General features: G+C 40.8%; 1 protein-coding gene and 1 long non-coding RNA gene across 7 annotated transcripts in view; one reads left to right on the top strand and one right to left on the bottom strand.

Moving 5' to 3' along the window:
- LOC121552926 (MAM domain-containing glycosylphosphatidylinositol anchor protein 2-like) overlaps positions 1-23,426 on the bottom strand; it is a 408,550-nt gene that overhangs the window by 235,458 nt on the left and 149,666 nt on the right. For all 5 annotated transcript variants that reach the window (XM_045211335.1, XM_045211339.1, XM_045211337.1 and 2 more), the window contains exon 3: positions 21,613-21,787. In XM_045211335.1, coding sequence (XP_045067270.1) covers positions 21,613-21,787 — 175 coding nt within the window. The remainder of the gene's footprint in view (positions 1-21,612; positions 21,788-23,426) is intronic.
- Positions 6,393-10,869, top strand: LOC121552927. Of its 2 annotated transcripts, none has more exons than XR_005997336.2 (5): positions 6,393-6,821; positions 7,028-7,137; positions 7,301-7,350; positions 8,801-8,897; positions 9,816-10,869. It is a non-coding gene; the product is annotated as an uncharacterized LOC121552927 (long non-coding RNA). The 2 variants fall into 2 exon arrangements; XR_005997337.2 differs by having other exon boundaries at positions 7,031-7,137.

Genomic DNA, 23,426 nt, shown 5'->3' on the forward strand with positions numbered 1-23,426 from the left:
TTGGGCTTATCTTTATGTTGGCCAGAATCTAGCTATGGATATTAAATGATAAATCATACTGTATTTTCCAATGACTTTTTTATGCTTCATGTACTTCAATGTCTATTTGTAGCCAAAAAACACACTGTTAATTGGGACAAGCTCTATTGTGTATGTACAGTCTATTGTATGTTCTAAGTTTCATATGGAGAATGGGATGGACAATGTATTTACAGACAACAGATTAGGTTCACTGAAATCAAACTACAATACTTTCCTAAACCAAATGACTTATAGACAGCAATGTGGCTTGTTTACTGCTTGTAATACGATTATAAGGGTCATTAGAAGTAGTACAGGAAGGACAAAAGTAGTGCACTATAAAGAGAATAGGGTGCCATTTGGGACAGAAACAGTGTCTGCATGGACAGCAGCAGAGGGTTCCTGTAGTACCCTGATTAAAGGTCCTCCTCCCTAGATCCTCAGAGGAGAAAGACCTTGAGACATTAATGGCCAGTCGTGAACTGGCCTTACCTCCATTAACTACGGCAGCAAACATTTACATAATGTACACATAATGTTCATAATGTGCTGATTCATCCTGTGCTGATTCTAACAGGCCTCAGATAACTCACCACGGCCTGGATCTCAGCATTCATCACGCCAGGGCATTTACATCAAAAACCACTTTGAGGCCAAATACATCTCTGTCTCGACATACATACATCATCTGAATGGATCAAAATATCTCCCCCAATTAATACAATATATTAATAGTTGATATGATGTCGTAGGTGTTTTTGTGAATCAATAAGAGTGGGATGGTAAGTAACATGACATCATAACTTTGAGTGATATTATTCTGTGGGGTTTCTTTATGCTGTGAAGGAAATCCTTCAGAGTCACAGTTGTGTCATCCCCCAAAGGGTCAATGAGCTTTGTAGGAAGAAACCCAATACAGTTGAAGTCGGAAGTTTACATACACTTAGGTTGGAGTCATTAAAACTTGTTTTTCAACCACTCCACACATTTCTAGTTAACAAACTATAGTTTTGGCAAGTCGGTTAGGACGTCTACTTTGTGCATGACACAAGTAATTTTTCCTACAATTGTTTGCAGACAGATTATTTCACTTATAATTCACTGTATCACAATTCCAGTGGGTCAGAAGTTTACATACACTAAGTTGTCTGTGCCTTTAAACAGCTTGGAGAATTCCAGAAAATGATGTCATGGCTTTAGAAGCTTCTGATAAATAATATAATAACAATATGCCATTTAGCAGACACTTTTATCCAAAGCGACTTACAATCATCCGTGCAAATTTTTATTTTTTTGTGTATGGTGTTTGTGTATGATAGACTAATTGACATAATTTGAGTCAATTGGAGGTGTACCTGTGGATGTATTTCAAGGCCTACCTTCAAACTCAGTGCCTCTTTGCTTGACATCATGGGAAAATCAAAAGAAATCAGCCAAGGGAAAATAAATTGTAGACCTCCACAAGTCTGGTTCATCCTTGGGAGCAATTTCCAAACGCCTGAAGGTACCACGTTCATCTGTACAAACAATAGTACGCAAGTATAAACACCATGGGACCATGCAGCCGTTATACTGCTCAGGAAGGAGACGCATTCTGTCTCCTAGAGATTAACGTACTTTGGTGCGAAAAGTGCAAATCAATCCCAAAACAACAGCAAAGGACCTTGTGAAGATGCTGGAGGAAACAGGTACAAAAGTATCTATATCCACAGTAAAACGAGTCCCATATCAACATAACCTGAAAGGCCGCTCAGCAAGGAAGAAGCCACTGCTCCAAAACCGCCATAAAAAAGCCACACTACGGTTTGCAACTGCATATTGGGACAAAGATCGTACTTTTTGGAGAAATGTCCTCTGGTCTGATGAAACAAAAATAGAACTGTTTGGCCATAATGACCATTGTTATGTTTGGAGGAAAAATGGTGGGTCTTGCAAACCGAAGAATACAATCCCAAACGTGAAGCACGGGGGTGGCAGCATCATGCTGTGGGGGTGCTTTGCTGCAAGAGGTACTGGTGCACTTCACAAAATAGATGGCATCATGAGGAAGGAGAATGATGTGGATATATTGAAGCAACATCTCAAGACATCAGTCAGGAAGTTAAAGCTTTGTCGCAAATGGGTCTTCCAAAGTTGTGGCAAAATGGCTTAAGGACAACAAAGTCAAGGTATTGGAGTGGCCATCACAAAGCCCTGACCTCAATCCTATAGAAAATGTGTGGGCAGAACTGAAAAAGCGTGTGCGAGCAAGGAGGCCTACAAACCTGTCTCAGTTACACCAGCTCTGTCAGGAGGAATGGGCCTAAATTCATCCAACTTATTGTAGGAAGCTTGTGGAAGGCTGCCCGAAACGTTTGACCCAAGTTAAACAATTTAAAGGCAGTGCTACCAAATACTAATTGAGTGTATGTAAACTTCTGACCCACAGGGAATGTGATGAATTAAATAAAAGCTGAAATAAATCATTCGCTCTACTATTATTCTGACATTTCACATTCTTAAAATGAAGTGGTGATCCTAACTGACCTAAGACAGGGAATTTGTACTATGATTAAATGTCAGGAATTGTGAAAAACAGAGTTAAAATGTATTTGGCTAAGGTGTATGTAAATTTCCGACTTCAACTCTATATGACATACTTAGTCTTCCACAAGTGGGCTTGGCAGTGAGTTGGACAGCTGATGATGACATTGTCTTCCATTCTCCATACTAACTCCCCCTATTGAACACACACACACGCACGCACACGTACACACACACACAGGCTCTCAGATCTCCTGCCTCCACATGAACTCCAGGATCAATACATCCCCTGGAGATCCCCCTCCCACAAACACTACACACAGACACACTACAATCTGCATATACACACACATTATACCATACATTAGCCTCCCACAGACATAGAACAGGGGGCATGATAGAGTGTAAATACCAATAACACAGGGCTTGAGAGCATGGACTGATATACATTTATGCCACTTAGCAGACGTTATTATCCAAAGCTACTTACAGTGCAGCGAGTTCATACAATTAAGTATGTGTATGTGATCCCTGTGGGAATTGAACCCACAACCTGCCTGATCCCCGTGGGAATTGAACCCACAACCTGCCTGCATAATGTCTCAGTGAAATCCATCAGATGATCTGGCTCTGCATCTATCATAGTGGAGGCCCCTTTATCCATTCCTCTTCTGCCCCCACTTCAAATCAAAATCAAATCAAATTTTATTGGTCGCGTACACATATTTAGCAGATGTCATCGTGGGTGTTGCGAAATGCTTATGTTCCTAGCTCGAACATTGCAGTAATACCTGACAATACAAAACAATACACGCAAATACAGTACCAAAAATAGAAAGGAATTAAGAAATATATATAAATATTAGAACGAGTAATGTCAGAGTCCGGGATATAAATATATATGTATATGCTGGTATGTATAGACATTATGGGAAGTATATGAATATAAAAGGTGTGTTCAGTGGTAGTTATATAGGATAGGCCTTGACTAGAATACAGTATATACAGTGAGGGAAAAAACTATTTGATCCCCTGCTGATTTTGTACGTTTGGCCACTGAAAAATAAATGATCAGTCTATAATTTTAATGGTAGGTTTATTTGAACAGTGAGAGACAGAATAACAACAAAACAATCCAGAAAAACGCATGTCAAAAATGTTATGAATTGTTTAACATTTTAATGAGGGAAATAAGTATTTGACCCCCTCTCAATCAGAAAGATTTCTGGCTCCCAGCTATATTTTATACAGGTAACGAGCTGAGATTAGGGGCAAACTCTTAAAAGGAGTGCTCCTAATCTCAGTTTGTTACCTGTATAAAAGACACCTGTCCACAGAAGCAATCAATCAATCAGATTCCAAACTCTCCACCATGGCCAACACCAAAGAGCTCTCCAAGGCTGGAATGGGCTACAAGACCATCGCCAAGCAGCTTGGTGAGAAGGTGACAACAGTTGGTGCGATTATTCGCAAATGGAAGAAACACAAAATAACTGTCAATCTCCCTCGGCCTGGGGCTCCATGCAAGATCTCACCTCGTGGAGTTGCAATGATCATGAGAACAGTGAGGAATCAGCCCAGAACTACACGGGAGGATCTTGTCAATGATCTCAAGGTAGCTGGGACCATAGTCACCAAGAAAACAATTGGTAACACATTACGCCGTGAAGGATTGAAATCCTGCAGCGCCCGCAAGGTCCCCCTGCTCAAGAAAGCACATATACAGGCCCGTCTGAAGTTTGCCAATGAACATCTGAATGATTCAGAGGAGAACTGGGTGAAAGTGTTGTGGTCAGATGAGACCAAAATTGAGCTCTTTGGCATCAACTCCACTCGCCGTGTTTGGAGGAGGAGGAATGCTGCCTATGACCCCAAGAACACCATCCCCACCGTCAAACATGGAGGTGGAAACATTATGCTTTGGGGGTGTTTTTCTGCTAAGGGGACAGGGCAACTCCTCCGCATCAAAGGGACAATGGACGGGGCCATGTACTGTCAAATCTTGGGTGAGAACTTCCTTCCCTCAGCCAGGGCATTGAAAATGGGTCGTGGATGGGTATTCCAGCATGACAATGACCGAAAACACACGGCCAAGGCAACAAAGGAGTGGCTCAAGAAGAGGCACATTAAGGTCCTGGAGTGGCCTAGCCAGTCTCCAGACCTTAATCCCATAGAAAATCTGTGGAGGGAGCAGAAGGTTCGAGTTGCCAAACATCAGCCTTGAAACCTTAATGACTTGGAGAAGATCTGCTGGGACAAAATCCCTCCTGATTTTGGTGGCCAACTACAAGAAACGTCTGACCTCTGTGATTGCCAACAAGGGTTTTGCCACCAAGTACTAAGTCATGTTTTGCAGAGGGGTCAAATACTTATTTCCCTCATTAAAATGCAAATAAATTAATAACATTTTTGTTCAAATAAACCTACCATTAAAATTATAGACTGATCATGTCTTTGTCAGTGGGCAAATGTACAAAATCAGCAGGGGATCAAATACTTTTTTCCCTCACTGTACATATGAAGTGGGTAAAACAGTATGTAAGCATTATTAAAGTGACCAGTGTTCAATGACTATGTACATAGGACAGCAGTCTCTAAGGTGCAGGGTTGAGTACTGGGTGGTAGCTGGCTAGTAACAGTGACTAAAGTTCATAGAGAGATAAAAGCTGTTTTTCAGTCCCTTGGCCCCAGCTTTGATGCACCTGTATTGTCTCTGCCTTCTAGACAGTAGCGGGGTGAACAGGCCTGTGACACCGGGTGCTGTCCCCAATTCTTCGTTATGTACACAGTAACCCAAGCATCCCTGCAGTAGGACGGACAGTAAATTGACTCCCGATGAGATAGGAAGCAGCAAACCTCCTGACCGGCGGAGATCTAAACCCCGCCGCAGGCCATGCCGCTAAACAAACACTGTCCCTGACTCACAGATGAACTCAACTCCACTCTACTCCGATGCTGGACGCTAGGTAAACATAAAACAGAGACAGCTCTTCTACGGCGTTGGGCACACTCACTGTTCTGTCTGTGTGCTGTGTGTTAGCCTACACAGCAGAGGAGGCATATGTGTCATGATGTCTTAAGCCTTTGACATGTGTGTCTGAGTCAGGACCTCTGAGTGTGATCATGCATAACCATTGGCTTGGCTTGAGCTCTATTGCTAGCAGCTCTAATGTAATTCTCTCAACACTGTGTTTCTGCTAAACTCTCTGGCCCACTGCATAAGAGATAAGGAATATGGAGTGAGCAAGACCTTGCATGTGAAATTAAATCAAGCAAGATGCTATTCAGATGTATTCTTTGGAGGAGAGGAGTTTAGTGAAAGAGAAAAGAAAACCATCAAGAAGACACAGGTGAGCCACATCAGAAAAGAAAGGCTTGAAAGAAAGAAAGGCTTGAAGACAGGCTTGAAAGGAGAAAGGCTTGAAAGAAAGAAAGGCTTGAAGAAAGGCTTGAAAGATGTCAGTCACAAACTTCAGATGCTTCACAGATAGCTCCATAATAGCTAATGCTAGCTAGTGAGCTAATATTAGCATCAGCTGCTAGCATGTTGTTAGCAGATGTACGAATAGCAGAAAGTAGCTTTTCAAAACAAAAGCTTTTTAGCTTTAATGGTTGTTCCTTAAAGTGCTGAGCTTAAGATCTGTCTTTTATCAACCGCGCTCTGTGCAGAATTGGATTTGGCCAGCTCGAGATACAACCATCCTGCCAGCATTTTCAATTTGTTGGCCAAAATGAAATCACTTCTGGTGTTACACAAACATAATTAATTTCAGCTCCGAGACCAATGATAATCTAGGCCTACACGTTGCATTATTAAATAACTTTTCTAAGTACACTGTATTCCCAAACAGTTGTACTAGCTCATAAGTAATAAGGTCATAACAGTCAAATGTCGTTATGCAGTTGACCAAACTATAAAGTGTTGAGCTCTGTTGAGATTTATGCCACTTTAATTGAAGAGCGCTCAATATTTTATAGGTAATTTGTGTGGAACGCTCAAAAAGTTTAGGTAGTGTCATGACGTTATCGACGTCATGACGTTCTGGTGGGTGGGTCATCTCTCCCTCAGGAAAGCTGAGTCAGCCATCTTGAATTTGCCGAGATGCGGGGATGTTTGGGCCGCCCGTGTGGATGTGGAACACAGTTTAATTTGTTTTAATTTGTTTGCAATGCGCACTTTTATGCTGCCCGCTTGAAACCACCACCACCTCCGTTTTTATCATTAGTCTTATTGCCCTCGTTTTCTTAAGCGCCATCTTATCATCACCTCTGATTTGGTAAGTAACTGTTTTTTTTTCATTTTTTTTTTTCAATTGAATTTCGATAGTCTTAAATGTGGAACTGGGAATACATTTGTACAATGTGCACAGTGAATATTTGTTGTAAATAGTGTAAAAATCCAAGTAATTGTAACTTTAGAAGTTGTTAAATATGTGATAAATACGTTACGTTACTTCATCTTACAACGGTGTAACGTTATCAGCAGGTTTCCTGGATGAACTACATTTCCCATAATGCATGTTTGCCCGGGACATTGACGGTGGAGGAAGGTCCATGAGTTTTCGCTGTTCGCCGGTAATGCAAGTGCGTACTGTGATTATACTTATTTCAATAAGTGTCTGCCTTACACAGTAAATATTTTACGTTATCGAGCTGTGTGTACGTGTGTGCTAGCGTGAAACGAACAATGCTAAACAACATAATGTGAGTGTGTTATCATTATGCTAACCAGGCCTGTGTTTGTATTTCTTCCTAGGCTCAAGTGTGTGGTTGTGAGATCATCTCGAAATCCTTTTAACAGTTCAGGTAGGATGTATTATGAAATAGTGTTACTAATGTAATATATTGCTAAAACCAAGTATAGAGTGTATTTGTTATAATTCATTGGTATTAGATTTAAAAGGTGATCGAATAGCTCCTGATTTGTAATGTCATTAATGCATTTCTTTTGAAGCAATGTTTTAAAAAAATGTACAAGTGAATAGGTTGGTTTACTTTTAAGTTTAAATTTCCCACGTATCTCGTTAAAGTTTTGACCAATGAGCTAACTTGTTAAGTTGTGGCCAATGGGAGAGTGGACTGGTTGCCGGGAAAGAAAGGGGAGGGAAAAGTTGAAAGAAGGGAGAGGAGAGACGTTAGTGGGGTTGGTGAAGGAAAAACGACCAAAGGAAACGATAAAGAGAGAACAAAACCATACCTACAGAGTTTTTTTAAGGGAAATCCTGATTTTATTTCTATAAGAGAGTGTTTATTATTTAGTTAAGAAAGACCAAGTGGAGACTGAAGCTGCCGTCGCATTGTGGAGACATTCGACATCCTAGAGGTTAGCCTAGCATCGTGCAAGACTTGGAGAGAATTGCTTGTGACGATCAGTTCGGGTTTCCAACAGATGTCTGTTGCTGCTACCGAGTACTGGCTGCATTGATAGCTGTGTTCGCGGTGGATCTTGTGAGGACACCTGCACGGAACTACTATATTTTGCTGAGGCATTATCTACAAGTAGTGAGTAACTACAAATGTGGGGTGGACTTCGGGACTTTATGTATGTCGTCATTTTTTTTATGAGCTCCAACGCGCGCCCAGGGTTTAAGCAAGCTTGCAAATAATTTGGACATGGGGTTGTGGAAAAATCATTGGGGTTTATAATTTGTATTTCTTTTGATGTGATACATTGAACATTTGATTAATATAGATCTTGAACCTTATGTCTGTTGTATTGGTGGAGTCATTTACTGTTTCAGTTTCATTTAATGCATGGGAAAGCATATCCTTACAACAATAACCAAGTCTATAATCATTCTATCTGAAGTTAATACCCTATTTGTCATTCACCCTAGCAAGTTTACAATAGGGATTCTTATTGGAGATGTCCTTCTCACCTAATATCCCATGCTGTTCAGATATTCTAAATAAGGTAATATCGTGAGAGTCAAATTCGAGCCTGGTGAGAGGGTTACACTAATAATTGGTTTTATTTTATGTGTTTCCACAGTCATTCTTTTGCTATTTCTCTAAATGTTTTTATCTCAACTGTGGGGTCAACAGTTGATCACTTGAACCCTTTATTAATACTTTGTTAAATACAAAGAACAACAACAGAAATAGCAGATCTATAAGCACACAACTTTGATGCTTTGCTTGTTAATAACTAACTTGCTTATCTTTTAACATTTTCATTTTTACTATAATTAGTGTACAATGAATGTTTTTGATATTTGTGTAATTATTATTGTAATGGATATTTTTGTCCATGTAGGAACAACGTGATGTAAATATGAGACGGGCCCTCGTCCTTCGTGCACTTCCTGTGTACCTGCGTGAAGATGCCTCCCAAGTTTTTCAGGACCTGTAATGTAAGTGTACTGGCCTCACTATCAATCCCTTTGCTTAGCTATTCAGTCAGCTTAAACATGACATCACTCAAAGAACTCTAGGAGAACCAGAGGGGCATTCCAGAAAGCAGGTTATGTGAAAACCATCAGTATAGCCAATTGTATTTTTTTCCAACAACGTAATTTCAAAGTCCGTGTTTCTAGTTTGTCGCCGCATTGAGTATGAGATAAAATGTTTTTATATTTCATTTTCAGCCGATTTTAAATAAAACAAAATAGCCTAAAATAAAACATTGAACAACATTCAACCACTTCCTTAAAGGCTAATATAAAATAAAGTGATGTTAAATTCAAAATGAAAAGACGACTGCATCTGAAACTCTGTCAGTGATTTATATAACAGCCGCAGCCAGAAAATGTCTGCTTCCTGTTTTCTCCCGTTGCCATGGTGAATAACCGTATCGGAGCTCCATTGATGATGGCTTTTTACTAGTCGTCAGGCACAAGCTCAACTCCGAGTTAACGTACTCTGAGTCAACTTACCTAACTCAGATCAGCTGTTCTGTAACTGAAAACTCAGTTTCACTTCACGGGGTAAGTCAACTCTGAGTTCAGGGTTAGGCTCAGTTTGTTGAACCTCCTTTCTGGAATAGCCCCCAGAACCTGTTTATGAAGTTTCCTTGAGTTGTTATTCTGCAAACTGACATGTAGAAATTACATAAATGAAAAGGTAAGTATAAAGAATTCCACTAAACAAAAAGTATGCTTACAGGTAGGTGTGAAACTAACATAAAATAATAAGCATGTGTAAAGAAAATAGTTTAAACATGTAGCTTAGTTGCAGTCTAAGTGCAAAGTGACCGTAATGTCTAGACATCATTAGCATGATTTGTATCCTTGAGGGGCTGAACTCATTTTTGTATTATTTGTGTTTTATAGTCAGCAGATGGTCCAGACCTCACTGACACTCCGGTGGCTCTCCTGACAGTTGTCACTGATGATACTACTGATGCGGCCCTCTTCAGCCCTGAGAGCATCTGTATTGTCGTGGAAGATGAAATACTTGTGAGTGGTCCCACAAACCTGGCTGACTCATTTCTCCTGCTCTTTGGGTATGTCTATGCACTAGACCTACAGTACCCAAAGAATCTTGAGCTTACATTCACATTTATCCAAAAAGTTGTGATGTGTCTTGAGGACAACAAACCACTGAAAGGCCGTCTACTGACACTGAAGAATGATTTGTTCAATGAGTGAATCACTCAGAATGGACTATTTGTTGAGCTGAGTATTGAGGATGTTTTTAGTTTTTTTCCCCTCTTTACAAATGTAATAATTTGCCTCTTCTACCTCATGTTTAATATGTTACACTGTTTGCCTCTTCTACCTCAGATTTAATACATTGATTGTTAATAGATAAATATCACAACATTGACGTATTGCCAAGCCCAAGTTTTTGTACTGTACTTGTGGGAAACGACTGTTGAATTCATGCACTATACATGTTTAATGTTGTGTGACCTAATGCTTACCTTGATGTTGCCAGTTGAAGTACGGCACAGTAGAAACCAGTACTTTTATTTGAATGTTTTATTTAAAAAAGTGAGTTGCAGCCTTCAAGGTACAGTAAGTGCCAAAACGTTTTAAATGGCTCCACATTCTAATAGTTGTCATTGCTGTTGAGGATGGATTATAATTAGAATCTTATTGAATTTTATCATGAAGCCTTTGTGAGTTTTTATCATAATGTTTACTGAATAGTGTGATATGGAGACCCAAAATACTGAATCTACCCTCTGTAGCAATGACCACTATCAGAATATGGAACTATTAACACTTAATGTACTTTAAAACACATTTTGTTTTTATGGAGTCATTTCCTTTTCCTTTTTTGTTTTAATTTATGACAAGCACTTTGTTTTGACTGAGCTCCTTTTGATTCGTGCCTTTTTAAAAGCACATTGTGTTGAATAAAAAAAAAGTTAAATTGTCACTGTGGTGTCACTTTCATGTTTTCTAACATTATTCACTGATTATAATTGTGTAATGGACCGACATCAGTATTTCAGTTTAGAATTAATTTTGTTTGCATGTCCCACATTATGAGTTGAAGAATATTGAAAATTTTGAGTGTATTTCACACATTATATGAGTTGAAGAATATTTAATATTTTGAGTGTATTTCCCACATTTATGAGTTGAAGAATATTTAATATTTTGAGTGTATTTCCCACATTATATGAGTTGAAAAATATTGAAAATTTTGAGTGTATTTCCCACATTATATGAGTTGAAAAATATTGAAAATTTTGAGTGAATTACTCCCTAATTATAAGTTGAGGAATATCAATATTTATAAGATAACATTGAGATAATTTAAGGCAACTGTAAATATAATTTTTATTTTATGTAAACTTAAAACATTTAAAAACATCACTAAAATATTTTTGTGTAATCTGTTACAAAATAATTTTTGAGTTATGTGAACTTATTAGGGTTTACAGTGTAACAGTAATTTCTGGTTGTAGTAACATTTTGAGGCTGAGACATTAAGAAGGCTGTTAAAGATTAGCAATGGGTTGTTTTTGGAACTGTCAGAAGGTGATTTACAAAGTGTCACTAAATGGTGGGTGACTCATAGGGCCACTGAAGCCTCCAGTGTAAAAATAATCAATTTGATAATTTGCCCAAAGTGTCCTAAAACCACCACCATGGTCACATTGGTGGTATATAACGTCGACTCCTGACAAGTGCGCTTCGGATAAGTGCAAACTCAATTTAAGTGCACTAAAGTTTTCCAGTCTCGATTCAAGTACATGCTCTTTAAATTCTCCTGATAAATGCATGGGCACATGTGAAGAACATGAGTCTTTTGTACTTCGTTGGAGTCCATTGTACTCTGCCAGTTCTTTTCACATCATAAATGTATAACATTGAAGTCCACCTGCCGATTAAGTCATTTAAACCAGCTATAAGCCCCTGCTGAAACACTATAGGCATTTGTCTGCTAGGTATGTCAATGCAGCCTCAGACACAGCAATATAGGGCATAGAGCCCAGATGAAATAAACAACTTTGTAATAAATAGACCCTTCTAGGAAGTGAAGAAGAAGAGGCTCAAGGCTTCTCAGGAAAAGCAAAACTACCAATCGATCAATGGTTCTTTATTAACTTCTGAGTGGGCATCTATTCCTGCAGACCTCACAATGGACAAACACATCTTCTGAGGTGTCAGCAGGTAGAAATGCGTGCTCGTGGGTATTTTAAATGAGTTACTGTTGGGCATGCTAGGCCTGCTAGGGCTAAATCAGCTCCTCTGCACTGCAGAGGTAACTTTACCATTACCCCATCATGCAGTTGTCTGTCTCTCTGAGTTAGTATAACGATGCTAAAGGTAGACAAGGCACCTTCCTTCCTTCTTTGATTTAATTTATTTTCTAACCTGGGCAACACATTTAGAGAATTCTCCCTTTCTCTCTTTCCTTCCTTCATTTCATTTCATTCCGCGTCTATTGGAAATTCTGAGTCATGGCCACTCCAACAGTCTCTTTAGAAGGGGAATGGTTAGGAGAGGAGTGCACGTTGATTTTATAACTATGCATGTATGAATAAATAAATCTGGAAGTACCTTTATTTACACTTAACATTTTAAAGAAGCCCCCTGAGCCCTGTACTACAAATGTAGCATGAGGAGTTTGCGAGGTAACTTTGGTCAACTCTGAGTTCAACTCAGGATAACCGATACCACGAAAGTGGCTTTCCTTTTAGCCAGGTACATTTCTATGGCTAACTTCAATATCCTGAATAAGGTGGTCTGAGCCGCGAGTTGAGGGCCAATGAAATCAGATTCCCTCCCTCTCGCAAAGATTGCGTCATCATCCCTTTCATTTGAGGAAGACGACTGATTAAATATTTTATTAATCAAAAGTGTTTTGTGTGTAAAATAATAGTAATGTTAAAATACCTATCACATTACACATTTAGTAATGATACAACTTTTGTATGATTTCATCGATATTGGGAAAAACGTGCTTGTGCATTGATAAACACACCAAAGCACACCAAAGACGGCATTAATAATAAGTAATATAATAAAGTCGGCACTTCTAAAAGCCTATTCCACTCCATAGCCTGCTGAAATTGCAAGAAAGCTTTTATTTCATTTTGATTTTGGCACAAATGAAAATGTGTCACTGACTCGACCATGGATTATTGATTGATTGTCTCAATAAAGAGTTTGCCGTTCGACTAGCCACGTGAGCATTGCACGCGCAGTTACAAGCATGCTAGAGTAAGCGGCAGGCTGACAAACAATATCCACCGTCATAGTACGGATGAAGCCTGAGCTGGAATGTGAAGCTAACTGCAGCTGGCTAGCTTTAGAAAACCCTGAGTAGATCTAGCTTGCTTCGTAGTATACCCCTCTGGTTTCAGAAGGACTGGGGAGGAAAAGCAATAAATGTTTTTTTTTAAAGAACAGAAGAAAATACTTTGCTGTAGAAACAAGATATTCAACCCACCATTGAAATTCACATTGAAATGCAGGCCCTCCTAAAGTCCTGTCTCTCTCATTTTACATTGACATTTTCTCTCTCATATTTGTATCGTCCCTCAAGCATAATAGAAGTGTCCATCCTAAATAGCGGTTACATTTCTGGGTAGTCTAAATGCATTGGTATGAATAAAGACACACCGGTGCAACATCTGAAAAACAGACAGTCAACACAATTTTTCAAGGTGTTATTGTTGAGCCATGGTGCCCAAACAGCAATTGTAATGCTAATTAAAAAGCAAGGCTGCAAAGCACTAAAAATACCGAAAGCTGCAAAAGAGGCCCATCAATTAAATTCACCCCTGGGGGACAGCTATAACATTTCTCTGGAGAAATCCAGTGTGTTTCTGCTGGATGTGCAATACAACATTCAGCTAATGAAGTACACATGCACTACAAGGCCAGAGACAAGGGCGTCCACATAACACTTTAAACGCTGCTACTGTTTTAATAATGTCCTATAAAGCCCTGTTTTAAGGCTCTACAATATGAAGGACATAGCATTACATATGTATGAAGAGTTTACAAGATGAGATGATGATCAATTCAAGCTTGAAAGGCTAAAGTACTTGAAAGTACTGCACAATGTCTTTGACAATTGATAGTCCCTTTTAATCCCCTTCCATTGGACACAGAGTTTTTCTGGAGAGCACAACTCAGGACCTCAGTGGACAGGGAGCCAACTGGGGAGAGCATTGGATGACGTCATTGGTTGAATGAATGTCTGAATGTCACAGCTGATGTGTCTGATAGGCTCAGCATCCCTCCCACAGTGCCTATTCAGCCAATTCAGGATTCATCCTCTTATAAACTGTAAACAATGCCATGGCAAAGGCTGTTGCGGTGACTGTGTTACAGCCACACCGGCAGTCGTGAGTCATGACTGCAGTAAAATTCTACATGACCGTTGAGTCACGGTAATCTCCTTTTATGCACTCTGGACATGCAATAGTAGTAGCCTACCCAACTCGCTAACGATCATCAGGTCGCTAATGGCCTGGTACTCAGGGCTCTATTGTCACACTAACCACTCTGACATCAATGCAAATGCAATCGAAAATCACATCAAATCAAATAAATGTTTTTGGGTCACATGTGCCGAATACAACAGGTGTAGACCTTACAGTGAAATGCTTACTTACAAGCCCTTAACCAACAATGCAGTTTTAAGACAAATAAGTGTTAAATGTAAAAAAAATTGTTTAAATAAAAAAAAATTAAAGAGCAGCAGTAAAATAACAGTAGCGAGGCTATATACAGGGGGTACCAGTACAGAGTCAGTGTGCGGGGGCACAGGTTAGTCGAGGTAATTTAGGTAATATGTACATGTAGGTAGAGTTAAAGTGACTATGATAATAAACAGAGAGTAGAAGCAGTGTAAAAGATTCACTGGTGCTTCCTGCTTTAGTTTTTGCTTGTAAGCAGGAATCAGGAGTTATGGTCAGATTTCCTCGCCAAATGGAGGGCAAGGAAGAGCTTTGTACGCGTCTCTGTGTGTGGAGTAAAGGTGGTCTACAGTTTTTTTCCCCTCTGGTTGCACATTTAACATGCTGGTAGAAATTAGGTAAAATGGATTTAAGTTTCCCTGCATTAAAGTCCCCGGCCACTAGGAGCGCCGCCTCTGGATGAGCGTTTTCCTGTTTGCTTATGGCCTTATACAGCACACTGAGTGCGGTCTTAGTGCCAGCATCGGTTTGTGGTGGTAAATAGACAGGTACGAAAAATATTGATGAAAACTCTCTTGGTAAATAATGTGGTCTACAGCTTATCATGAGATCCTCTACCTCAGGCGAGCAAAACCTTGAGACTTCCTTAATATTAGATTTTGTGCACCAGCTGTTGTTTACAAATATACACAGACTGCCGCCCCTTGTCTTACCGGAGGCAGCTGTTCTATCTTGCCGTTGCAGTGTATACCCCGCCAGCTGTATGTTATCCATATCGTCGTTCAGCCACGACTCAGTGAAACATAAGATATTACAGTTTGTAATGTCCCGTTGGTAGGATATCTGTGATCTTAGTTAGTCTATTTTGTTATCCAATGATTGTACGTTGGCTAGTAGGACTGATGGTAGAGACAGATTACGCACTCGCCGTCGGATCATTACAAGGCACCCCGACCTACGTCCCTGATATCTCTGTCTCTTTCTCATGCGAATGACGGGGATTTGGGCCTTGTCGGGTGTCTGACCAAAATCCTTTGCGTCCGACTCATTAAAGAAAAAACCTTAGTCCAGTACGAGGTGAGTAATCGCTGTCCTGATATCCAGAAGCTCATTTCGGTCATAAGAGATGGTGGCAGAAACATTATGTACAAAATAAGTTACAAATAACGCGAAAAAACACACACAATAGCACAATTGGTTAGGAGCCCATAAAACGGCAGGCATCTCCTCCGGTGCCATTCAAACACTTATCATCTAAACAGTATGTGCTTTTAAAGCTCACCTCACTGCGATTGATCAATTTGAAGAGAGAAGTTAAAAAATAGGTTGAATCCGAGTGGAAAACATTCATTGTGGATGTTGTTTCAAAGCCTAACACAACGAAATGGACAGCGCTTTCTAAGGTGATGATTAATTCAAAACATTAATATGCATATTAGAGCTTATGTATAAGCATAGGACTATATATGAGCCCAAGCCCGAAAAAAACCCTGAATTAAAATAATGATTGTACCGTTATACAATACATAGCCTAGCACATATTATGCATCACAAATACTGATTTAAGATATCTTTGATCTTTGGTACATAATTGGTCTAGCCTAAATTAAACAAATTCAGATTTAGCCTACAATTATAGTGAATTTGTTTTAGATATTGAATAGCCTAGTAATAGGGTATTTTTTTTATATTTTCATAATTAATAGACTGACACATTACCTTTAGCTACAGAATATCTCACCACTGTGAGTTTCTATGTCCTCCCCTCTCTCCTTCATTTCTTTCTCCAGCTCACAGAGAGAGAGGCTGTCAACAGTTTAATGAAATAGGTTTTGTTGTGAAAACATGTTACTATCGATGTTCCTGAATAGATTTCACTTGGTTTCCCAAATTAAGCACTGGGTAGCCCATAGCCCATAGCATACAGAGTTTGGGCAGAATATCACCTGTGGTGCAACGAAATTACCGGAGTAGCCTACCCAACATGAGTGAATAACTTACCCGCTGGAAAGTGGCCTCCATTCGCTATTACAGTGCATACGGATGTCATGTCTTTTTTGTCTTGCCCCTGTTCTTGCCCATTTGATAATTTTACATATTAGTAAAGACAAGATTAAATTGAGAATAGTCTGATGGGTGAAAATATGATCACGTGATGAGAGAACAGCGTGTGCAGCCTGAGGCAAGGAACAAAGCGCAAGCAATAGCCTATAGTCGCATCATGCAGCCCATATATCTTTTGACTTCTAAGGCATTCTAAGGTTTGTATAATTCACAACTAAAGTTGACAAATAACTCTAAATCTAGCATATAGGACCTGTTTCAAATGATCACTTTTATGCTCAACATAGCCACTTCATATGCGTGAACTCTCGCTCCTGCATGGGAAAAATATCCATTCTATTTTATTCAGCTAAGTTCAATTACATTCTTCTTACTATAAAATCATATAATATAAAATAATGGCACAGGATTTATAAGCATACAGTGAGGGAAAAAAGTATTTGATCCCCTGCTGATTTTGTACGTTTGCCCACTGACAAAGACATGATCAGTCTATAATTTTAATGGTAGGTTTATTTGAACAGTGAGAGACAGAATAACAACAAAAAAATCCAGAAAAACGCATGTCAAAAATGGTATGAATTGATTTGCATTTGAATGAGGGACATTTGTTGTAGTTGGCCACCAGGTTTGCACACATCTCAGGAGGGATTTTGTCCCACTCCTCTTTGCAGATCTTCTCCAAGTCATTAAGGTTTCGAGGCTGACGTTTGGCAACCCGAACCTTCTGCTCCCTCCACAGATTTCTATGGGATTAAGGTCTGGAGACTGGCTAGGCCACTCCAGGACCTTAATGTGCTTCTTCTTGAGCAACTCCTTTGTTGCCTTGGCCGTGTGTTTTGGGTCATTGTCATGCTGGAATACCCATCCACGACCCATTTTCAATGCCCTGGCTGAGGGAAGGAGGTTCTCACCCAAGATTTGACGGTACATGGCCCCGTCCATCGTCCCTTTGATGCGGTGAAGTTGTCCTGTCCCCTTAGCAGAAAAACACCCCCAAAGCATAATGTTTCCACCTCCATGTTTGACGGTGGGGATGGTGTTCTTGGGGTCATAGGCAGCATTCCTCCTCCTCCAAACACGGCGAGTTGAGTTGATGCCAAAGAGCTCGATTTTGTTCTCATCTGACCACAACACTTTCACCCAGTTCTCCTCTGAATCATTCAGATGTTCATTGGCAAACTTCAGACGGGGCTGTATATGTGCTTTCTTGAGCAGGGGGACCTTGCGGGCGCTGCAGGATTTCAGTCCTTCACGGCGTAGTGTGTTACCAATTGTTTTCTTGGTGACTATGGTCCCAGCTGCCTTGAGATCATTGACAAGATCCTCCCGTGTAGTTCCGGGCTGATTCCTCACCATTCTCATGATCATTGCAACTCCACGAGGTGAGATCTTGCATGGAGCCCCAGGCCGAGGGAGATTGACAGTTCTTTTGTGTTTCTTCCATTTGCGAATAATCACACCAACTGTTGTCACCTTCTCACCAAGCTGCTTGGCGATGGTCTTGTAGCCCATTCCAGCCTTGTGTAGGTCTACAATCTTGTCCCTGACTTCCTTGGAGAGCTCTTTGGTCTTGGCCATGGTGGAGAGTTTGGAATCTGATTGATTGATTGCTTCTGTGGACAGGTGTCTTTTATACAGGTAACAAGCTGAGATTAGGAGCACTCCCTTTAAGAGTGTGCTCCTAATCTCAGCTCGTTAACTGTATAAAAAACACCTGGGAGCCAGAAATCTTTCTGATTGAGAGTGGGTCAAATACTTATTTCCCTCATTAAAATGCAAATCAATTCATAACATTTTTGACATGCGTTTTTCTGGATTTTTGTTGTTGTTATTCTGTCTCTCACTGTTCAAATAAACCTACCATTAAAATGATAGACTGATCATTTCTTTGTCAGTGGGCAAACGTACAAAATCAGCAGGGGATCAAATACTTTTCCCCCTCACTGTATCTTGTCAGCTAAATGAACAAGCCTACAGCCTATGGCATGGCGCATAGTAGGATAACATACAGTAGGCCAACTCATATTCTGTTCTTCTGAAATACATTTTCTTCAAATCATAATGTTACTTTAGACCTGACTAACATAAATAATGTATTTATTGTGATGGTGTATATTCAATTGATTGACGTTCCAAAGGCGCACATCAGAGGCTTATTTAACCAGGTAAGCCAGTTGAAAACAAGTTCTCATTTACAACTGCGACCTGGCCAAGATAAAGCAAAGCAGTGCGATAAAAATAACAACACAGAGTTACATATGGGGTAAAATAAAACATAAAGTCAAAAATACAACAGAAAATATATATACAGTGTGTGCAAATGTAGCAAGTTATGGAGGTAAGGCAATAAATAGGCTATAGTGCAAAATAATTACAATTAGTATTAACACTGGAGTGATAGATGTGCAAGAGATGATGTGCAAATAGAGATAATGGGGTGAAAATTAGCAAAATAAATAACAATATGGGGATGAAGTAGTTGGGTGGGCTAATTTCAGATGGGCTGTGTACAGGTGCAGTGATCGGTAAGGTGCTCTGACAACAGATGCTTCAGAGATGTTTACAATTCGTTCCAGTCATTGGCAGCAGAGAACTGGAAGGAATGGCGGCCAAAGGAGGTGTTGGCTTTGGGGATGACCAGTGAGATATACCTGCTGGAGTGCATACTACGGGTGGGTGTTGCTATGGTGACCAATGAGCTAAGATAAGGCGGGGATTTGCCTAGCAGTGATTTATAGATGGCCTGGAGCCAGTGAGTTTGGCGACGAATATGTAGTGAGGACCAGCCAACAAGAGCGTACAGGTCACAGTGGTGGGTAGTATATGGGGCATTGGTGACAAAACGGATGGCACTGTGATAGACTACATCCAATTTGCTGAGTAGAGTGTTGGAGGCTATTTTGTAAATGACATCGCCGAAGTCAAGGATCGGTAGGATAGTCAGTTTTACGAGGGCATGTTTGGCAGCATGAGTGAAGGAGGCTTTGTTGCGAAATAGGAAGCCGATTCTAGATTTAACTTTGGATTGGAGATTCTTAATGTGAGTCTGGAAGGAGAGTTTACAGTCTAACCAGACACCTAGGTATTTGTAGTTGTCCACATACTCTAGGTCAGACCCGTCGAGAGTAGAGATTCTAGTCGGGTGGGCGGGTGCCAGCAGCGTTCGATTGAAGAGCATGCATTTAGTTTTACTAGTGTTTCAGAGCAGTTGGAGGCTACTGAAGGAGTGTTGTATGGCATTGAAGCTCGTTTGGAGGTTTGTTAACACAGTGTCCAATGAAGGGCCAGATGTATACAAAATGGTGTCGTCTGCATAGAGGTGGATCTGAGAGTCACCAGCAGCAAGAGCGACATCATTGATATACACAGAGAAAAGAGTCGGCCCAAGAATTGAACCCTGTGGCACCCCCATAGAGACTGCCATAGGTCCAGACAACAGGCCCTCCGATTTGACACATTGAACTCTATCTGAGAAGTAGTTGGTGAACCAGGCGAGGCAGTCATCTGAGAAACCAATGCTATTTAGTCTGCCAATAAGAATGCGGTGGTTGACAGAGTCGAAAGCCTTGGCCAGGTCGATGAAGACGGCTGCACAGTACTGTCTATTATCGATCGCGGTTATAATATCGTTTAGGACCTTGTATGCTGCTTGTATGAGTGGAGCCTGGAGATGATAAACATGCTTATGTTAAAAATCGGTCAATTACCGTGACACCAGCAGTCTTTTGCATGACAATAACCTGCTGACAAAATCTCATGAACGCCACAGCCTTAGCCATGGCAACCCAGAGAGGCGCTGGTCAACTTTATTACTCATACTGTTATCAAGCTAAAACAGTGACACTGGGATGTTAGTCACTGTCCATCCAGGGTCTGTTGTATGTCTCAATAGTTTACAGTTAACAGTGTGGAAGAACTGGACAGGAGAAAGCAAATGTCCAGTAGACATCCACCACAAAGCCAATATGGCAGTCCAGTGCAGAGGAAGGAAAGGAGACAAGGAGAGAGAGAAAGCCTCTTCTTCCAAGTTCCAAGCTTTCTAAACACCCACCATTCCACAGCCCCTGCTCAAGTCAGTACTGATAAACAGGTACAAGGGCTGAGAGCCACACAGACACCCAGGGACCAGAAGGAGAGAGAGAGAGAGCAAGCAGAGAAAGAGCCTCGGCAGCGGTGAGGCTAACAACCAGCCACGCGTCGTGACAGATCGACAGGAGTCACAGGCAGATGGAGCAGAGGCTTTAGATGTCAGACGAAAGCGGTTCCTCTTACTTTGGTAACCCCTACCTGACCAAGGAGAAGAGAAGAGAGGAGAGGCAAAAGCAGAGGACGAGAAAGAGGCAGAGGCCGACGAGAGGTGGAGAGGAGAGACAGAGACAGCACTGCAGACTGCTCTGTGTTCTGCCACAGAGAGAGTTTGAGAAGAGGAGAACACAGGCCAAAAGGTTAATCACTGGCGATGATGTTACGGAAGGGAAAGTGCTGGTTTTATATGCTTGTGTCACAGAGTGGTGGATCTGGGGAGGTTCTGGCTGGGAGCCATACAATGTTTGCTTGTCTAGGGTTCAGATGAGACCAACCGTCCTCCATTTAAGCGCACGTCTGAGGACTTGTGAGTTGCAGCTGAAGTAGGTGCCCCATACAACTCCAATCAGACCTCATTATTGTTTAATGGCTAGGTTGGCTAGGGTGGAAGCTACTGGATTGGGTTGTTTATACTGTTGTCTACTGTACAGATCTTCTCTTTAATGAGAATGACAGATCTATAAGACATATTTCTATGTGTATTTGGTCAGGTCGCCCAAAAAGTTACATAAAATGAAACAAGAACAGTATACTAACTAGCCACGTTGAATTTGATGCAATGTTATTATGTTGAGAAAGTACATTGAAATAACGAGAAAACAATGTTGACCCAACCACTGTGTCTGAAGGTAATGTACAGTACTTACAGTAGACGTCGACCCGTATGGACTTGATGGCTGGGGAGCCCAAGCCGTTCTCAGCCTTGCAGTAGTAGCGTCCTCCCTGGTGTCTCTGGATCTTGGAGATGTGCAGCGTCTCGTTAAACACGCTGGAGTCCTGGAAGCGGTCCGACACGCTGCCTGCTGTCTTGGTCCATCGGATCTGGGTAGAACACATGGTTAGTTAGATTACTTACTTGACATAAAGCCCTTGGCTTCTTTAAGGTACATAGGCCACTGATCAATGTCTTCCATGGTTATTAAAAGAGTAGTTGTGGCACAAGTACTGGATATAAAGAAAAGATAAAGAAATAGCAACGAAAAGAAAGCGAATGTCTGCTCACTGTTTGCTGAAATTGTTTAAATCTTCTAGCTAGCTAGAGATACAACGTTTGGAACCCATCCTGGTCTTTATCATGTTACTGGGCATTGTTAACCTCCATCAGCCCTACCAATTTCATCTTCTTATTACAACCACACCTTATCACCCAATATATTGTGTCTGACTCTTACCATTCTCTCTCTCTCTCTCTCTCTCTCTCTCTCCTGTCCTCATTAAAGCCCTGACAGGTGGTGCAGGGCCATGCCCGAGGCTGACAGAGACAGAACCACTGAACACGGTGGTTAATGAATCTACTGTATCTTCCTAAACTACTGCTACATCACACTACAGATAGACTGGCTTTGCTAAGTTACAACATACACACACACACACGTACATGTACAAGAATGTATGCACGTAAACACATGCCCATGCACACACACACACACACACACACACACACACACACACACACACACACACACACACACACACACACACACACACACACACACACACACACACACACACACACACACACACACACACACAGGCCTTGCTTTGCCTACAAAGCCAACACTTATCTAATAATATAATACGCCATTTAGCAGACGCTTTTATCCAAAGCGACTTACAGTCATGTGTGCATACATTTTTACGTATGGGTGGTCCCGGGGATCGAACCCACAACCCTGGCGTTACAAGCGCCATGCTCTACCAATTGAGCTACAGAGGACCACACTGCTGTCTGAGTGAGCAGAAGGGGAGCAGCAGTGCATTTGCTAGTGATAGCATCGCATTGGAGACTGATAGCATCCCATTTGATGGAGAAAGCATTGGATATTATCACACAAGGCTTGGGATTGGGTGGTATCAGAGAAATAGCTGTTATGTTGTATTGAACGTGGGTCTTTTTTGTTTGTTTTTGTTTTTTGGGGGGTAGATCAGCTTTAATATTGCAGATAGATTGTAACTTCCATCAATGTAATTGTCTGCATCACTTCCAATCCCCCATATGTTTTTTTTCTCACAAATATATATACAGTGCCTAGCAAAAGTATTCATTCCCCTTGCCGTTTTTCCTATTTTGTTGCATTACAAACTGTAATTTAAATGGATATGTATTTGGATATCATGTAATGGACATACACGAAATAGTCCAAATTGGTGAAGTCAAATTAAAAAAATAACTTGTTTAAAACAAATCTAAAAACTAAATAACGGAAAAGTGGTGCGTGCACATGTATTCACCTCCTTTGCTATGAAGCTCCTAAATGAGATCTGGTGCAACCAATTACCTTCAGAAGTCACATAATTAGTTAAATAAAGTCCACCTGTGTGCAATCTAAGTGTCACATGATCTGTCACATGATCTCAGTATATATACACCTGTTCTGAAAGGCCCCAGAGTCTGCAACACCACTAAGCAAGGGGCACCACCAAGCAAGTGGCACCATGAAGACCAAGGAGCTCTCCAAAC

This window comes from Coregonus clupeaformis, chromosome 36 (assembly GCF_020615455.1).
Source record: "Coregonus clupeaformis isolate EN_2021a chromosome 36, ASM2061545v1, whole genome shotgun sequence".
NCBI lineage: Eukaryota > Metazoa > Chordata > Actinopteri > Salmoniformes > Salmonidae > Coregonus > Coregonus clupeaformis.